The sequence below is a fragment of the Phyllostomus discolor genome, chromosome 4 (assembly GCF_004126475.2).
Source record: "Phyllostomus discolor isolate MPI-MPIP mPhyDis1 chromosome 4, mPhyDis1.pri.v3, whole genome shotgun sequence".
NCBI lineage: Eukaryota > Metazoa > Chordata > Mammalia > Chiroptera > Phyllostomidae > Phyllostomus > Phyllostomus discolor.
In genome coordinates, this window is record NC_040906.2 from 52,997,553 (window position 1) to 53,014,426 (window position 16,874).

At 38.8% G+C, this 16,874-nt stretch overlaps 3 protein-coding genes across 9 annotated transcripts in view; 1 reads left to right on the forward strand and 2 right to left on the reverse strand.

Annotated features, from left to right (window-relative positions):
* LOC114494737 (kelch-like protein 23) overlaps positions 1–5,565 on the reverse strand; it is a 33,703-nt gene extending 28,138 nt beyond the window's left edge. Inside the window, exon 1 of the mRNA XM_036023335.1 lies at positions 5,478–5,565. The gene's annotated coding sequence lies outside the window, so the exon portion shown is untranslated. The remainder of the gene's footprint in view (positions 1–5,477) is intronic.
* PHOSPHO2 (phosphatase, orphan 2) lies at positions 1,306–7,422 on the reverse strand. Of its 3 annotated transcripts, XM_028510703.2 has the most exons (4): positions 7,130–7,422; positions 6,651–6,684; positions 5,478–5,653; positions 1,306–2,067 (listed from the first exon to the last, which is right to left on the reverse strand). In XM_028510703.2, exon 4 carries the CDS (start codon positions 2,040–2,042, stop codon positions 1,317–1,319), a length of 726 nt encoding a protein of 241 aa, XP_028366504.1. In that variant the 5' UTR covers positions 2,043–2,067; positions 5,478–5,653; positions 6,651–6,684; positions 7,130–7,422; the 3' UTR covers positions 1,306–1,316. The 3 variants fall into 3 exon arrangements, with proteins under 3 accessions (XP_028366504.1, XP_035879235.1, XP_035879234.1); XM_036023342.1 differs by lacking the exon at positions 5,478–5,653 and having other exon boundaries at positions 7,194–7,298; XM_036023341.1 differs by lacking the exons at positions 6,651–6,684; positions 7,130–7,422 and having other exon boundaries at positions 5,511–5,640.
* The window catches only part of CCDC173 (coiled-coil domain containing 173), a 35,975-nt gene continuing 26,523 nt past the window's right edge, over positions 7,423–16,874 (forward strand). For 2 of the 5 annotated variants that reach the window (XM_036023337.1, XM_036023338.1), the window contains exon 1: positions 7,423–7,667. In XM_036023337.1, coding sequence (XP_035879230.1) covers positions 7,434–7,667 — 234 coding nt within the window. In that variant the 5' untranslated portion in view covers positions 7,423–7,433. Of the gene's footprint in view, positions 7,838–7,986; positions 8,101–16,874 lie in introns of those variants that run through there. The other 3 variants (XM_028509937.2, XM_036023339.1, XM_036023340.1) reach the window with 3 other exon arrangements.

Here is a 16,874-nt window from a genome sequence, read left to right on the forward strand (position 1 = left end):
GATCATTTCTATTTCTGGAGCTGTTCATAATGAAAAGAAAATCCTGATATTATTATATAATGGATATATATGCCTAAAACATGAGCCTAGAAATTAGCATGAAATTATAATACATTTTTTAAAAGATTTACTTGTTTATTTTTAGAGAGGGAAAGGGAGGGAACCATCAAGGGATGTGGTCCACAGACCAGGCATATGTTTTAGACTGGGAATCGAACCAGAGACCCTTTGGTTCATAGGTCAGCACTTGGTCCACTGAGCCACACAAGCCACAGTAAAACTATAAAACTTTTTACATCATTTGATATTTTGCTAATATCTCTACATTAAAAAGTATTTCAAGCATTGAGTATTCCTACAAATTACATATCACTCAAGACTTCACTGCCAAGTATAATATACGTATTAAACCAGTGTAATGGAGTTATAGTTGTGATACTGATATAAATTTGAAATATTTGAGAACATTAAGTTGTATTTAATTTCAAAAGGAAAGTCTGAAATAGATACTGCATTCCTATCTTTAAAATACACTGACTTGGGAATAGACCATTATATGTATATAATTGGGCTTCTGTTCATAAAACATCAGGCTTATTTTTAAGATCTTTAACTACTGGACATGATTTTGAAATATCTAATAAAGTAAAATATAAGACTACTCTCTCTGAGAATAAAAACAGTATAACCTATCAACCACCTTTGGTAGAGACAACTAGTTGCACTTACCTTCATTCTGTACTCCTCTTTTATCCAAGCTTTCCTAAGCATATGACCATCTGGAATAAAAAGCTGTATTTTTCATCCTGCCTTGCAATTAGGTGGAGACATTGTGACTAAATTTTGGCCAATGCAATTGAAATGAATATACAACTCACTGCGTCCCTTCTTGCTAGCCAGAATGTTGCTGTGAGGGTTGGAGCCTAAACAACAATCTTTAAACATTTTTTTTAAAGATTTTATTTTTAGAGAGGGAAAGGGAGAGAGGGAGAGAAACATCAATGTGTGGTTGCCTCTCACACACTCCCTACTGGGGACCTGGCCTGCAACCCAGGCATGTGCCCTGAGTGAGAATTGAACCGGCAACCCTTTAGTTCGCAGGCCAGCACTCAATCCACTGAGCCACACCTTGTATCATGAGCTGGTAGCCAAGTGCTGAAATTGGTAGAGCAACATAGCAGCCTTGAGAGATACCTATGGAATTCTTTTAAGGGAGAGGAAAAAAGTCTTTTTTTTAAAGCCACCGGTATTTGGGGGTCTTGGTTTTATGCTACTGTACCTAATCTTAATTGATACACATTTCCATTGTTGGCATATTATTCCTTTATTAGAAATTGTAAGTGAGAAATTATTTCAACACCTGAAGACCAAGCTACAACACAACATTCCATGGGCTCCAGATTTTGAGACATTCTGGAAAGCGTTTTCTGTAAAGCATATCCTTTCCGTGGCATGGCAACATCATTCTTCTTTAAAAAGGTTACTGGGCAAAGATCATTTCCACCATCACCTACGTAAACAATTTGTGTATAATTCACTCCCTGTTGTAATTGTTTATCTATAAATTCTACCAAAACTACATTTTTGCAAAGATTTTTGGGACACCTATTGCAAGAATGAGCATGATAATTTTTCACAGTGAGATGACCACTGCCATCAAAAGCTGCTGGATTTGTAAACACTTTATCAAACACATCATGAAAACTGGCAGCTTCTAAAATCCAATCTATGAAGACTGAATTTGAATCTGAAATAATGATGCAATCAAATTTATCCTTGTTCTTACTTATAAAGTTTAAAAGCTCCACCATCCCTGGAGTAAAAGGCATTGATGTCACTGTTCTTTTCATCTCATCTTCTCTTACACCTTCATCTCCCAAATACTGAAAGACTCTGCCCATAAACTCTGTCCAAAATCCTTTTTCATAAGAATCTTGTAGTTCAATAGGAAGCTTTTTCTCTGGAGCACACCGTACAATCCAGGTGTCGCTATTGTCATCTATGATTGTATTGTCAAAGTCAAAAGCGAGCAAAATTTTCATGGTTGTAAAACAGATTTGGGTTATCCTGAAAAAGAAGAAATATTCCCTAAACACTTTTTTGTAAACATATCTAGTTAATACTTAACAAACATTACTAAGTGTTAATCTGCTAAACAAATTATAACAAATTAAATAAATTAATATAAACAAATTAAAATAATTGAGCATTTTAGGACAACCATTTAAGCATTTTTCCTAAGAATCAAAGCTCGTATTTGAGTATTTTACGTGAATCAAAAGCAGAGTATCTAGAAAGCATATCTGCAGTGTCATCACGTCCATGTGGGGACTCCTCCTTAAGCACCTCAAATTACCCACTGAGAGAGGGAATGACACAGTTATTCTCTTACAGTCTGAGAAAAGTTTTGAGTAATACAGAAAAAAGTGTAGGCTAATCACTCTTAGTGTTCTTATCAATCACAGCCACATTCGTTTTTTATTTTTATTTTTAAAGATTTTATTTATTTATTTTTAGAGTGAGGAGAAGAGAGGGAAAAAGAGAAGGAGAGAAACATCAATTGGTTGCTTCTTTTAGGCACCCCAACTGGGGACCAAATCCACAACCCAGGCATGTACCCTGACTGGGAACCTAACCAGTGACCTTTCTGCTTTTCAGGATGATACCCAACCAACCGAGCCACACCAGTCAGGACACAGCCAGACTTATTAGTTTGAAATATTTACAATAATCTTCATATTAAACAGGTCTCTGTGTATTAACCAAAATTCAGATAAAATTTAACATATCATGAAATCTTGCAAACTTTAAATTTTTAAGAAGGTGTTTAGCTTGAAATCAATTTCTAACATCAATGCCAATGTTATAACTAAATGGTTGCATGATGCTATACTTGAAATTCTAAACTAATTACTTGAAGTGGAGGTCAGTTCAGTTCTCCTAGACTAGTAGTAACTTTTGACAATAATTTTACATTTCTTTATATTTTCTCCAAATAGTTTAGCTCTGGACTGACAAATAATCTGGATATACTTGAATAATCACATTACTTATGAAATAACAATTACTTAAGTCTTTTTACATTAAAAGATATGTATGTCATTAATTATAAATCTCAAGAGAAAAGAATAAATTGATCAACATGGTACAGATAAAAATTATGTTAAAATGATAAATAATTATAGATTACCCAAATAAAAGCTGTAATTAATATGTGTAGACAATTAATTTTTTTTCTTTTTATAAAAGATTTTATTTATTTATTTTTCATGGGAAGGGAGGGAGAAAGAGAGAAACATCAATGTGTGGTTGTCTCTCCCATGTCCCGCACTGGGAACCTGGCCTGCCACCCAGGCATGTGCCCTGACTGGGAATTGAACGAGTGACCCTTTAGTTCGCAGGTTGGCACTCAATCCACTGAGCCACACCAGGCACGGCTCAAGAGTAATATTTTTAGAGAGATCATTATACACAAGACACTGAACTAAGAACTTTATAATTATCTCATTTAACTGTCATAATCCTATTAAATAGGAATTATTATTATCCTCATCTTAAAGATATATAAACTGGTGCTTAAATATTAGTTAGGTTGGTTAATATTAGTTAAGTGGCAGAGCTAGAATTTGGAGTCAGGTCAGTTTGACTTCAAAGTTCATGCTTTTAAGCACCACACTCTAGTATCTAAGAAATGGAATATTTTTAAAGACTATTCATCAGTTAAAAATACTAAGGTCATTTTGTCAAAAAGATGTTTAATTACAAGAAAACATTCATTAGTCTCAAAGTAAATTACTAACTATAACACTAAATCTGTAATCTATTTCATAACCATTTTGAGGTTTTAGCAAGAAATTCAAACAAGTGAAGAACCCCACAACCAAGAAAAAAGAAGAGACCAGCCCTGGCTGGTGTGGCTCAGGGCCTGAGTGCCAACCTGTGAACCAAAGGGTCACTGGTTCAATTCCCAGTCAGGGCACATGCCTGAACTGTGGGCCAGGTTCCCAATAGAGGGTGCAGGAGAGGCAACCACACATTGACATTTCTCTCCCTCTCTTTCTCTCTCCCTTCCCCTATATCTAAAATAAATACATACATAAATAAATAAAGATAAAACTAAATAAATAAATAAAAATAAAATCTTTAAAAAAAAGAAAGAAAAAGAAGAGACCAATTAAAAGTGGAAAACATGTTATTAACCAATGTTACCCCAATAAGTTGAATTACATTTTAAAAATAAAATGCAAAACAGGGTGCGTAAGCACATGCATTCTCTAGTTTATAACAATTGACAGCCAGAAGGTGAAGCTAAGAACAGAGTTCATTACTCATGTAAGTATTCCATCTCTAAATTTAGAATATATGGAGAATAATTCATCTTAAGGGTAGCTCCTGTTGTGTGAATTTAGACATATACAAGGTGGAGTGAAAGTAGGTTTCCAGTTGTTCATATCAAAAATACAATAATTAGTAAATAATAATATAAGCTTAACCTCTGTATAAACCTAATTTCACACTATCCTGTAACATCCTGATACTCTGTATCTTCATTAAGTATCTCTGTATCTCTAAATGCCTAATCTAGGTGTCTCTGACTGGCTCTCAGAGATTTAAGTACAGAATTCACTTTCCCATAGAAATAATGTGATAAATAGCAATAAGGCATAGTTGACAATCACATTAGGACTGTACCTGGGCATATTTTATTTTATTTTTTATTATTGTTCAATTACAGTTTTCCTCTTTTTTCCCCATCACTCTCCCCCTGCCCTATCCACCCTCCACCTCCCAGGTTCAATCCTCCCTTCCCCTCCACCCATTGTCTTTGTCCATGGGTCCTTTATATGTGTTCCTTGATGACCCTTCCCCTTCTTTCCCCCCTTATCTCCCTCCCCACTATGTACCTGAGCATATTTTAAATTAAACACACCTTTTTAAGGATTTAATTTAAATATTTTAATTTAAATTTAAAAATCTGAATTTAAATTAAAAATCTGACTTTAATTAAAATTTTTTTTCAAATATAACTCATTGTTGGTTAAAAACTGCTTCAAGTCTAGATTTACTTAGCTATGACTTACTAAATTCCTGAACTATTAACCTAAAAATAAAGATGTGTCATAAGCTTGAAGTTAATCTAGTTCTACTGTTGACTATTAATTTCTATCTAAAAGTGGACTTTTCTTTATTTCATATCTTTTTATATTAGTTTTTCTCACCACTCAACATAAATCTTTATTAAAAATACTTACCCCCCCTAGCTTGTGTGGCTCTGTGGATTGAGCACAAACCTGGGAACAAAAGGGCTACTGGTTCAATTCCCAGTCAGGGCGCATGCCTGGGCTACAGGCCAGGGTAGGCCCCCAGTAGGGGCTGAGCAAGAGACAAGCACACAGTGATGATTCTCTCCTTCTCCTCCTTCCTTTCCACTCTCTCTAAAAGTAAATAAATAAAATATTAATTAAAAAAATACTTACCCAACTTAGTATTTCCAAGATAATTGAACTTACTTCAGCATACAGCTTTGGTTAAATAGTCAATGACAATCTTCAGTTTTCAATGACAACCAGTTTCTCACCAGTACTATTCCTATTCTATATGTGGGGAACAAAGCCTTCTGGTTCGGAGCAAAGGAACAGAGACTTCTTAACTCCTAAAATGAATAAAAGTTCATTTAAGATATTTTAAAATTCATGTTTATAATGATGCTATTTTCTCTTACATGAGAAAAGCACCTATTGGCAACAAGAGAAACTAAATTTTGGTGAAACAAAAACCTTAAATACAAAACAGGGAGTGTTATATAAACATAAGTTTGTATCAGTGGATAAAATCACAAGCGTTAGACTGATTATGTTGAGAATTACAGATTCTACTTTTTCTTCTTATTAAATAATAGACAAATATCACATTCTGCCATCAATAAACATTAAAAGATTTGGCGTACTTGAAGTAAAAGTTTCAAACAATAAGGATGTGCACAAAGATTCAGTTTTAAGAATGTGAAGCTATTCTGAAACCAAGTTATTAAGATACCCAAAGTAGTTATTAACCATCATCTCCAAAAGCAGTAGCATTCTATATTTGGTATATCTGCAATGATTCCATCATCTAACAATAACCTATATGCTTTTAACAATCATGGAAATGAAAAACTACATGGACATCCAAGAATCAGGGACTGGTTAAATAAGATATGCGGCCTTGAAGTTCTTATTCATTATAATAAAGATTTGGGTTCCTTAGCTTAACTCTATGTGCAGGTGACTTCTGGCCCTGTGTGGACTGGGATGAAATTGTTGATATTCTGACTACTGCTACTGCTGTAATTCATCTCTGACCTAGGGGTCTGCATCTTCTACAAAACTGTAGCAGGCAAAGTTGTTAGCTTGCAAGTAGGGTGAAATCTCTTTCCCAGTTATTGACATTTTAAAAACATATACTTTGTAAAGTGTATGACTGTCTAACCACTATGTTGTACACCTGAAACTAATACAAAATAATATTAAACATATACTGTAATTGAAAAATAAAATTTAAGTTAAAATAAAAACTGTGCTTCCTCCCTTCCCCCAAAACCCCTCACCAATACTGTGTGTGCAAAAACTAATTTTTGTTAAAAAAATTTTTATTAATCCTTTCATACTTACCAGCATTATTATGGTAGAACATCTGATAGAAAACCTGAAGAAAAACAGTACAACTATGAGTTAAAACTTTAGTGATTGAAAATCTTACCTCCTTCCATTCTAAGTGACTCCAATTTAGCGCCTACTAAGTAGTGTTGTAGCCAACTAACTTGTAATAAAGTCATTTGTACCTCCGTGTGTTAGAAAAATGTCTTTAGAAACCAACCCCCCATCTAATCTTAACAGATTTTTGGTGTTTTTTATAGGTCTGGTTGGTCCTCCAAATACATTTACTTTACCGTATTTACCAAGCAATTTAAAATATCTAAAAGGTCCTAATACTAATGTTCTGAGATAACATTCAAGTTTTAACATTACTATGTTTAAAAAATTAAGCCCTATCTACCCCGGATCATGCCTGAGAAACTAATTTAAAAATCGATTTGCTGTGAACTAATAATCCCTGGGTTTCTATAGTTAAGGGAGAGCTTTGCCCTTACCTTCCACCCGCAAGGAAGTCTGTGGGCCGCACGCACCAAGCCTAGGCCCCGCTCTTGCACACACCTGCCGAGTCCCCCGGGAAGGTAGGCGCAGGAACCTAGTTGGGGTCATCCGGGGTAGGGCATGCGATGAATGAGGATGGAGGCACCAGGCTGGGGCGGGTCCCCAGACCTCTCCACTGCCGGAGGCCAGTAGTCAGCAGTGGCCCTAGCCTCCGTCCAGCTCCCGCGGAGTGTCCCTTCGCCAGAGCCTGGGGACTTCCCATTTGCACACTAAGCTCGTCCTCCCGCGCAGGCGCAGCCTATGGGCGGCAACATCACAGCCGACAGCTTAGTGTTCTCGGTTCCACAGCTACAGCAGCCGTCACTTCCGGCGGCGTTGCCAAGCAACTGCGCGTTGTGTCAAACACGCCACTGGTTGGAGGCTGCAGCGCTCTGCATCCGAGTAGCCTATCCAAATCTTAGAGCTCCAAGGGCACTTCGTCAAAGATGCTGGTGCGGTTCGGAAGGCGCAGTGGACAGACCAAGGAAAGCACGGGTGAGCTAAACTGACCCATACCCACGTGAAGATTGTTTCTGACCCCTGGGCATGGGGTGAGTAGCGAGAGTACCACGTGAGGGTGCCTAGTTCAGGTGAAGTGGAGTCCACCAAGTCGAAAGCAGCTTGGGGTCTGTATGAATTAGACAGTTTTTCCCTCCAGTGAATTGGTAGGTGAAAAATGTTTACATAAATAGAGATGGAGAAAAAATATATAAGAAATAGGCTGACCCAATTGACCTGCACGGTTGCAGTTCCAAGAGTCTGGTGTTTGCTGAATTTTCTTGTGCTTAAACTTTGTTATTCATTGAGTGAATTGGAACATCTTTTGGAAATACCGGTATCCTCCTTAGAGTCTTGGCTGAACCTAGTGAGAGCTTTTTATGAAAGTCTCTGAAGTAAGTGCCTCAGTTTTCTCATATCTGAAGTGAAGGTAAAGTCTCACCCTAAGACAAATGCTTTGATAAAATGTAAAAAATAATGCTACTTAAGGTACTGTATTCAGGTGACCTATTATAAAATTTAGATTTTGGAATAGAGATAGCATAATGGAACATCTAAAGAGCTCTTTATCAATTCCTACTATTTTAGTTTCTTAGTCTGTAAATTCCCAATTAATGTAGTCATGGTGACAATGAGAACCTTGGGAATTTGGAATATCTTCATGTCAGTGCCTGAGCTTCTGTCACAGAGGAGCCCCTTGTGATATGTGCAGAGAGCCATCCATTCTCCACTAGTGGATTCTTATGCAGTGTAGGGTTTATGAAGAAGCAACAGAGGGTCATGATATGTAGGAGAGTGACAGTACCCATGTGGCATGTACTGGAGAGACACAATTACTCCAGTATATTAACTTCCCTATACGAGGCCTGTCTGGAAAAAGTCCAGCCATTGTTAATATAACAAGAACAGTTTGTGTGATATCGATGTAACCTAGCAGCCAAGAAGAGTAGATTGGAATGCACATGCGTGAAATATGATGCCTTCACTGTACTAGTGTACTACCAGAGTGGGGGTGGTAGGCACCATTGAGTGAACATGTGTACTGTATGGTCATCACATTTAAAATGACTGAATCTGCATCAAATTTTGCATTAAGCTTGAACATTCCTCTGAGGAAACTATTCAGATGATTCAGAAGACCACAACTATGGGCAACTGGTGATTGGCAGCTTCACCACAACAACTCGCCCACTCATGTATCACATCTCATGCACTATTTTTTGGTGAAACATCAAATCACCCAGGTGACTCAGCCCCCCCTAGAGCCCAGATTTTCTACCCTGTGACTTCTGGCTTTTCCCAGAACTAAAATCATCTTGAAAAGAGAAAGATTTCAGACCATCAGTGAGATTCAGGAAAATACAACAGGGCAGCTGATGGCAATTGGGAGAACTGTGTGAGGTCCCAACGTGCCTACCTTGAAGGGGACTGAGACATCCTTGTCCTATGTACAATGTTTCCTGTATCTTGTTCAATAAATATCTCTATTTTTCATAGTGCACGGCTGGATACTTTCTGGACAGAACTTGTATATGCAGTACTGAACTAAAAGACTTAGATTTACCAGATAGGTGTTTTGTAGCATTGGTCTAAAAGTTCCATCTGCACTCACTGCTCAATGTAATCTCTGTTTGGAAGAGGGTGAAGTGAGAGAGGAATTCAGATATGTAAACAGCTATCTCTGTAAAACAAATAATTCTATAAAGATTTAGTGGGGTGATATCAGCCAGAGTGGTGGAATAAGGATCTCTAAAAATCCTCTCCTCCATTAAGTTAAAGAAAAGCAGTGGCAAAATAGTCAAAATCAACTTTTTGAAAAAAATATTGGTTTTAGGGAGAGAGAGGAAGGGGGGCAGAGAAAGAGAGAAACATCAATTTGTTGTTCCACTTATTTATGCATTCATTGGTTGATTCTTGTTATGTGCCTTGACTGGAAATCAAACACCCAACATTGGCATATCGGGCCGATGCTCTAATAACTGAACTACCCAGCCAAGGCCAGAATCAAGTTTTTGAGAGCTCAGGAAATTAACCAAAGGCTTGCAACAGTTGGGGCGTTTGTCAAGAAAAATAGCTGAATCTTGACAACAGCAGGGAGGTTTTTTCCATTTTAATTTGCTCTAGTCCCATACTTTTCTCCCAGCTTTATGGTAATCTAGTTCCACTGCAATCACAGTGAAATCTAGTGGCTTACCAACCTGTGGTGAGGGAAGAACAGGGTTGGATCCCCTTGAAAGCCCATTTCCCAGGTAACTTATTACTTGACCTGTTGGGCCCTGGAAATGCCTGCTTACAAAGTTTGTGTTTATTTGACCTGACTCAGAACTTACCAGGTATGTTTGTTAAAACAGTCTGTCCTTTTTGCTCTGACTTCTGTGGCTTGGTTGGGCATCATCCTACAAACTGAAAGGTCACCAGTTCAATTCCTGGTCAGGGCACATGCCTCGGTTGCAGGTTCAGTCCCCAATCGGGGCATACATAAAACAATCAACTGATATTTCTCTTTCACATCAATGTTTTTCTCCCTCTCTTTCTCCCTCCCTTCCCCTCTTTTTAAAAGTAAATAAATAAAATCTCTTAAGAAACAATCAGTGCCAGTTTTTAAACATCACAGCTGGCTGCCTAAGGCAGTTAAAACATTTGGGTACAAACAACAAGATGACCAAGAAACTTAAAAGGAATACCTGGGATATGAGATGCCCACTGGGGACTCTGAAGAGATCCTTATATATTTCTGAGAATCCAGAAGGTCAAATGCATGCATAGGGCTATGCACATGCCCAGAAAAATACCTAAGAATGCCTGAAGGTTTCACTTCTGGCTGACTTTAAGTCTCTATTCAAGAAAGAAATAGGAGCTAACAGAGTTGTAAACTGCGTGTCTGAGCACTGAGGTTAAGCTCTACCACTCACAGAGAGTTCCTTGACAGAGAGTACCTTATTTAAGAAATTTAAGGAGGCCTGGCCAGTGTGGCTGAGTTGGTTGGAGCATTGTCCTGTAACTGAAAATTTACAGGTCAGGGCATGTACCTGGGTTACGGGTTTGATCTCTGGTCTGGCTGCATATAATCATAGGTCTGGGTGTGTACAGGAGGCAACCAATCAAAGTTTCTCTCTCTTATATCAATGTTTCTTTCTTTCCCTTCCTCTCTCTAAAAGCAATAAAAAAAAAAGTCCTTGGATGGGGATTAAAAAGAAAAATAAACTTAAGGAAACTCTATCCAGTCATTACCTGACAACTGAGATAACCAAGCTGACATTCCAATAGCCATATACGACAAAGAATATAGACTTTACAGATTTAGTTCAAGAAATTTAAACAAAAAGTAATAGCAACAGCAAACTGGGTGTGGGAAGAATCTGACATCTAGAGTTACCACATATTATTTAAAATGTACAGTTTTCAACAAAAATGACAAAATATGCAGGAAATAAGCATGGTCCAAACACAAGGAAAAATTTTTAATAGAAACTGTTCCTGAAGAAGCCCAGATGTTAAATTTAAATTTAAACAGCTAACTTTTTATAAATTTACAGCTATTATAAATATGTTCAACAGACTTAAAAAAAAGTCAAAGGAACTATAGAAAAGTATTAAGAATGCTGTGAGACTTCTGGCCAAAATGAAGGTGTAGACAGACACATGGTGCCTCCTTGTGCAAGCAAAAGAAGGACAACAACAAATTTAAAAACAAAAAACAACGAGAACTGCCAGAAAATTGAACTGTAAGGAAGTCTGACAACCAAGGAGTTAAAGAAGAAACATTCATACACACCAGTAGGAGGAGTAGAGACCAGCAGCCAGGTGGAGAGGACTCTCGAGGCAAGCTGGACAACAGGGTGAATTGGTAGCTGGTGGACTGGGTGGTTCCACATTTGCATGCAGATAAACCAGGAGCAACAACTGGGGAGCAAGATGGACCGCACAACCCAGGGTCCCAGCATGGGGAAATAAAGCCTCAAATCCTTTGACTCAAAAAGCCTTTGGGGTTGAGGTGGCAGTGGGACAAACCCCCAGCCTCACAGGAGAGCTTGTCAGAGTGATCCATGGGGTCCTAGAATGTACACAAACCCACCCACCTGGGAATCAACACCAGAAGGGCCCAATTTTCTTGTGGGTAGCCGGGGAACTGACTGAAAGGTGGCCCAGAGCCCAGCAAGTAGCACTGTTCCCTCTTGGACCCCTCCCCAATATACAACATCACAAATAAGTGACATGGGTTGCCCTGCCATGGTGAACACTTAAGGCTCCACCCCTTACTACATAATAGGTGCAGCAAGATGAAAAATTGTCCCAAATGAAAGAACAGATCAAAGCTCCAGAAAAAATACAACTAAGCGATGAAGAGGTACCCAACCTATCAGATGAATAGTTCAAAACACTGGTCATCAGGATACACACAGAATTGGTTGAGTTTGGTTGCAAAATAGAGGAAAAAGTGAAAGCTATAAAAAGTGAAATAAAGGAAAATGTACAGGGGACCAAGAGTGATGGGAAAGAAACTGGGACTGAAATCAACAATTTGGACCAGAAAGAAGAAAGAAATATTCAATGAGAACAGAATGAAGAAACAAGAATTCAAAACAATGAGGAGAGGCTTAGGAACCTCCAGGACAACTTTAAACATTCCAACATCTGAACCTAGGAATGCCAGAAGGAGAAGAGAAAGAGCAAGAAATTGAAAACTTGTTTGAAAAAATAATGACGAGAACTTCCCTAATCTCGCAAAGGAAATAGACTTTCAGGTAGTCCAAGAAGCTCAGAGTCCCAAAGAAGTTGGATCTAAGGAAACACACACGAAGGCACATTATAATTACATTGTCCAAGATTAAAGCTAAGGAGAGAATCTTAAAAGCAGCTAGAGGAAGGGAGAGAGTTAACTTCAAAGGAGTTCCCATAAGACTATGAGCTGATTTCTCAAAAGAGGCCTTACATGCAAGAAGGGGCTGGAAAGAAGTATTCTAACTCTTGAAAGGCGAGGACCTCCATGCAAGATTACTGTATCCAGCAAAGCTATCATTTAGAATGGAAGGGCAGATGAAGTGCTTCCCAGTTAATGTAAAGTTAAAGGAGTTTATCATCACCAAGCCCTTATTATATGAAATGTTAAAGGGACTTAACTAAGAAAAAGAAGATGAAAATATGAACAGTAAAATGGTAACAGACTCACAGCTATTAACAACCGAACTTAAAAAAAACAACACAAAAACAAAAACAAACTAAGCAAACAAGAACAGGAACAGAATCACAGAAATGGAGATCACATGGACGGTTATCAGTGGAGGAGTTGGGGAGGCAGGAGGGGGGAAAGGTACAGAGAATAAGTAGCACAAATGGTAGGTAGAAAATAGACAGGGGGAGGTTAAGAATAGTATAAGAAATGGAGAAGCCAAAGAACTTATATGAATGACCCATGGACCTGAACTAAAGAGGTGGAATGCGGGTGAGAGGGGTTGTGCAGGCTGGAGGTGAGTGAAGGGGGGAAAATGGGACAACTGTAATAGCATAATCAATGAAATATATTTTAAAAAAGATTTTTGAGTGAATATTCATTTTAAGTTCCCTGTTACAATAAAATGTTTGCTGTAAAAAAGGGTATTGAGACTTCCGGCCAAGATGGAGGCATAGGTAGACACACTGTGCCTCCTCACACAACCAGGATAAGGACAATAACAATTTAGAAACAAAATAACAACCAGAACTGACAGAAAACTGAACTGTATGGAAGTCTGACACCCAAGGAGTTAAAGAAGAAACATTCATCCAGACTGGTAGTGGGGGCAGAGATGGGCAGCTGGGCAGAAACGGCAAAGTGGCGGTAGAGGACTGGGGCGGGCAAGGCAGCGGCTGGTGGACCCAGCGAGATGGCGGATTGTGGAGTGAGGTGTGCACAGCTGCAGCTAGCTGGCAAGGCAGCAGAGGGTGGACCAGCCACGTGGTAGGTTGTGGACTAGGCAGTCCCCCATTCCCATTCAGATAAACCGGGAGAAACAACTGGGGAGCGAGACAGACCACGTAACCCAGGGCTCCTGTGTGGGGAAATAAAGCCTCAAGCCACTAACTGAAAACACCTGTGAGGGTTGAGGTGGCAGTGGGAGAAACTCCCAGCCTCACAGGAGCATTCCTTGGAGAGACCCACAGGGTCCTAGAATGCACCAAACCCACCCACCTGTGAATCAGCACCAGAAGGGCCCAATTTGCTTGGGGGAAGCAACAGAAGTGAATGAAATCCGCAGAGAGCAGAACAAACGCTATTGTTCCCCCTCTCGGACCCCACCCACACAGACAGTGTCACAACCCAGCCATGTAGGTTGACCCTCCTGGGGGAACACCTAAAGCTCTGCCCCTCACTATGCAACAGGAGCAGTAAGACAAGAGAAAAAATGGCCCAAACAGAAGAACAGATTAAAGCTCCAGAAAAAATGCAACTAAGCGACAAAGAGATAGCCAACCTGTGAGATGCACAGTTCAAAGCACTGGTGATCAGGATGCTCACAGAACTGGTTGAATTTGGTCACAAATCAGATGAAAAAATGAAGGCTGCGCTAAGTGAAATGAAAGAAAATGCATAGGGAACCAATAGTGATGGGAAGAAAACTGGGACTCAAATCAACAATGTGGACCAGAAGGAAGAAACATCCAACCAGAAAATAATGAAGAAGCAAGGGTTCAGAAAAAATGAGGAGAGGCTTAGGAGCCTCCAGGACATCTTTAAACATTACAACATCCGAATTATAGGGTACCAGAAGGAGAAGAGGAAGAGCCAGAAATTGAAAACTTATTTGAACAAATAAGAAAGGAGAACTTCCCCATTCTGGCAAGGGAAATAGACTTCCAGGGAGTCCAGGAAGCTCAGAGAGTCCCAAAGAAGTTGGACCCAAGGAGAAACACACCAAAGCACATCATAATTACATTAGCCAAGATTAAAATTAAGGAGAGAATCCTAGGATCAGCAAGAGAAAAGGAGACAGTTACCTACAAAGGAGTTCCCATCAGACTTTCAGCTGATTTCTCAAAAGAGACCTTGCAGGCAAGAAAGGGCTGGAAAGTATTCCAAGCCACGCAAGGCAAGGACCTATATCCAAGATTGCTCTATCCAGCAAAGCTATTATTTAGAATGGAAGGGCAGATAAAGTGCTTCCCAGATAAGGTCAAGTTAAAGGAGTTCATTATCACCAAGCCTTTATTTTATGAAATGTGAAAGGAACTTATCTAAGAAAAAGAAGATAAAAATATGAACAGTAAAATGACAACAAACTCACAGTTATTAACAACCACACCTAAAACAAAAACAAAACCCCCCAAAACTAAGCAAACAACTAGAGCAGGAACAGAATCATAGAAATGGAGATCACATGGAGGGTTAGCAACAGGGGAGCGGGAGGAGGAGAGAGGGGGAAAAGGTATAGAGAATAAGTAACATAGATGGTAGGTAGAAAATAGACAGGAAGAGGGCAAGAATAGTATGGGAAATGTGGAAGCTAAAGAACTTATGACACATGGACATGAACTAAATGGGGGGAATGTGGGTGGGAGAGGGTGTACAGGGTGGAGGGGAGTGAAAGGGGGAAATGGGACAACTGTAATAGCATAATCAATAAAATATATTAAAAAAATAATAAAAAATCTTTTTAAAAAAGTGTACCAATTTTGGCAGCAACATTGGTGAAGGTTCAGATATATAGTATCCTGTGAACAAGTTTTAAGTGGGGCAAATTAAGGTGTCTACCCATTGCCACTTACCATGAGCCTTCACTGGAACCCCATGATGTTATCTGTATGATGTTTCACATGTATAGCTTCCAAAGATTACACTCTGGTCTCTCTGAGAATTTCAGTAGACTACTTAGTATCCCTTAGTGAATCCCTTTTCTGTTTAAACTAGCTAGAGTGGCCCTAGCTGGTGTGTCTCAGTGGATTGAATGCCAGCCTGTGAACTGAAGTGTTGCAGGTTTGATTCTCTGTCTAGGTCACATGCCTGGGTTGTGGGCCAGGTCCCTAGTAGGGGGCATGCCAGAGGCAACCACACATTGCTGTTTCTTTCCCTCCCCTCCCCTCTCTAAAATAAATAAATTAAATCTTTTAAAAGAAAACTAGCTAGGGTGACTTTGGTTATTTATAATTAGGAACCTCAGTTGATGAAAAGGGTATTTCTCAGAGAGGAGCTGTTATCAGCTTCACCGTGTTAAGATGTGTTTGAATTCATATAACAGAATGCCCAACTCAGTCATGCTTAAAAGTAAGGAAATATATTTGCTCATACAGGGTGAGGCAAAAGTAGGTTTACAGTACCTTGTATGGAAAATAATACAATAATTAATAAATAATGGTACAAGAAGGGACTCCAGGCTTCAGGTCTGCTTGATCTGACTGATCTCAGCATAATGAGATCTTCGTTGCCCCAGGTGCCTCCTTTGTTTACTCTTTGTGGCCCACAGGAAGAACTTCATATAAGGTTGCTTCCTCCTACGGTCAGAGGATGGCTGCCTGTCTAGCCTTTCTTCTTTCTTGTTCATTTCTAGCTTGAGAGTCACTCTCAGATGTCCTTATCAGAAGAACAAAGAACTTTTTAAAAAGTTTCAAATAAACCTCTCCTATTTATTTCCTTATTACAAAAATAATTATTGGCAAGGGAGATGTAAGTATTAAACTAATGAGGCCCGCCCTCAGAACTGCATTCAGTTCTCCAAATCACATTGCTGGCACTCAGTTAGGAAGGGGTTGAATAGAATCAACAACAATGTCTACAACCCCCAAAGATAATCATCCCCCAATTTCTCCATCTATAAACTTCTACCCGCTTACATTTGAGAAATGCTCTTACATCAACCTGTTTCGGTATGTAAAATTGATCTTGACTTTAAAGATGTTGGTACCAAGCCTCCAAGAAGTTAAATGACTTGCCTAAGTTTACACAGTAAGGAAATGACCAAGCAAGGACTCAAATCTATGTCTTCTGATTTCAAATATATGATATTTATTGGGAACATATTGTATGCCAGTCACTCCAGGTTAGGGCAAAAGTAGATTTACAGTTGTTAGTATGGAAAATAATACAATAATTAATAAGTGACATAAGAATAAACTCTGTGTTTCATGTACTCACAATGGTAAACCTACTTTTGCCCCACCCTGTATTATTTACTTTCCCAGCTGTTCTTAAAATAACAAGAATAAAATTATTATTTGAAACGATTCCTAGAT